Source organism: Sinocyclocheilus rhinocerous, unplaced genomic scaffold (genome assembly GCF_001515625.1).
Source record: "Sinocyclocheilus rhinocerous isolate Xijiao unplaced genomic scaffold, SAMN03320098_v1.1 scaffold2670, whole genome shotgun sequence".
Lineage (NCBI taxonomy): Eukaryota > Metazoa > Chordata > Actinopteri > Cypriniformes > Cyprinidae > Sinocyclocheilus > Sinocyclocheilus rhinocerous.
The window spans coordinates 48,766-50,904 of NW_015647012.1; the positions used below are offsets into that span (position 1 = coordinate 48,766).

The 2,139-nt window shown below is 33.8% G+C and overlaps 1 protein-coding gene across 1 annotated transcript in view; it reads left to right on the forward strand.

Moving 5' to 3' along the window:
* LOC107708218 (mortality factor 4-like protein 1) overlaps positions 1–2,139 on the forward strand; it is a 21,232-nt gene that overhangs the window by 15,796 nt on the left and 3,297 nt on the right. Inside the window, exons 5-8 of the mRNA XM_016512390.1 lie at positions 1,149–1,229; positions 1,383–1,408; positions 1,670–1,758; positions 1,880–1,981. Coding sequence (XP_016367876.1) covers positions 1,149–1,229; positions 1,383–1,408; positions 1,670–1,758; positions 1,880–1,981 — 298 coding nt within the window. The remainder of the gene's footprint in view (positions 1–1,148; positions 1,230–1,382; positions 1,409–1,669; positions 1,759–1,879; positions 1,982–2,139) is intronic.

The window sequence follows — 2,139 nt, forward strand, 5'->3', positions numbered from 1 at the left end:
AACTTAAAAATCATCATATGTGTTCTACTGAAGAAACAAAGTGACCTACATCTTGGATGCCCTGGGTGTAAGCAGATAAACATAAGCAGATAAACAATTTTCATTTTTGGGTGAACTATCCCTTTAACAGTTCTGTCTAAATACGGATAGAAGTCTGTCTAATAACCAGATAGAACAGTTAAACAAAGGAATTAAAATGTATACAAAAAGTCTTATAACGATTGCTTTTATATTATTAGTAATAGAAAGGCAAACATTATAATACTTTCTTGTTTGCCGTCAGCATTAAGGCAAACATTATAATACTTTCTCGTTTGCCGTCAGCATTCAGCAAATCAGCATTTATATCATTTAAACAAATCTTTGAATGTCTAATAAACATCTAATTTCAAAAACCTTGCAAACTTAGTCTGATCCAGTTGTGAGATCTTGTGAAGTGTGCATGTGTATCCTGCATGATCTCGTATGCTCTGCGTGACAGTCGGTCCGTGTGAGTTGAATACGGACAGGAGGAGAGTTCAGCTTCACTGGAGACACGCGATCGACAAACTTTAAACTCGTGACTGATTTCAAATTATGCTGCGCTTCATTTGACCACTGTCATATTCATGTCATTTTCACTGTGTGATGTATGTAAAATGAGTGTTACCTTGGCTTTAATTGAAAAAATATGATTACTGCATACAAACTTCCCAGAATACTGAGTGCCCTGTTGGTTACAGTGTTTACTTCCTTTTTAATTATATTTTTATTAAATATTTATTTATTTGTGAAAAATACTTTGTCATCTAAAACATAAGTATGTTTATATTTTTATTAAATATGTATTTATTTGTGAAAAATACTTCATCTAAAGTATAAGTATGTTTATTTTTAACACATTTATTTTTAATCAATTTTCAAATTATTTCAAATTTCTTAAATATTAATTTAAAATAAATACAATTATATCGGTCATCGGCCACCCTGCTTTCCAAGAAATCGGCATCGGCTGTCAAAAAAACAATATCGGTCGACCACTACACATAATGCTTCCATATGATTCTGTCATTGTTATTCCAGTGGAACAAGAAACAGTTTATACAATCTGTGATGCATGTTTATCTTTTAATGAGAAAAGATTTAATGCAAAATATACTGTTTTTCAGAGACCATTATGTTGAGGGAAGGATGAGGGGTGTCGCACCGAGCAAGAAAATCGCTGCTGTGCAGCAAAAAAATGTAGATGTGTGAGTGTTGCTTTGTCAGCTTTTACTTTTGAAGTGCCCTCAAATAAACTCTGCTTCTTGCCTCATCTAGAATTTTTAAAATGAACTGTCAAAACTGCAAACTTATGTTTACTGATGCATATTTAACCATGGGCTTTCTGTTCATTTCACTAGAAAAACAAAGAAGAACAAGCAAAAGAGTAAGTTCCAATTCCTTATGCAAATACTGATGTATTTTGACCTGTCAAAGCCGTTTGATTGAACCTTCTGAGTTTAAATGTATTTAAAAAGCCATTTAAAGAGTTTCACAGTTAATTTACAGATCTGTCATGTTGTTCTCAAAGTTGGATTTGTCAAAAAGTTTAAGTAGTTGTAGATGCAATAAAATTTATACAGTATTAAATGTGGTTTGGAGCCATTGATTATTAACTGATAACAATCTCGTCTTGTTTACTTCTCAGCACCAGGGGCTGGAGAAGGCACTAGCACTGGGGACATGCCTCACCCCCCACGCAAGAAGAGGGCACGTGTTGACCCAACTGTGGAGAGTGTATGTCAGTTCAAAGCCTGTTTAAATTAAATGGCCAGCATTTAGAGTCACTCTGAGTTGGTGTTTTAACAGAAGTGAAAAGTGAGGCTGTTTTTGACTCCCAAACTGGCTTTGTGTACAGGAGGAGACTTTCATTAACAGAGTAGAAGTGAAGGTAAAAATTCCTGAAGAGTTAAAACCATGGCTGGTAGATGACTGGGACCTGATCACTAGACAGAAGCAGGTAACTTAAAACAACCTCCCATGCTCAACCCAATCCAACTTCTGCATTGCTCTTTATTCAACTATATTGTATAATAATTAAAATACAGAATGCTGTCTAAAGCAACAACTAGACATAGAAGAAAAAATATAATTATATATATATATATATATATATAT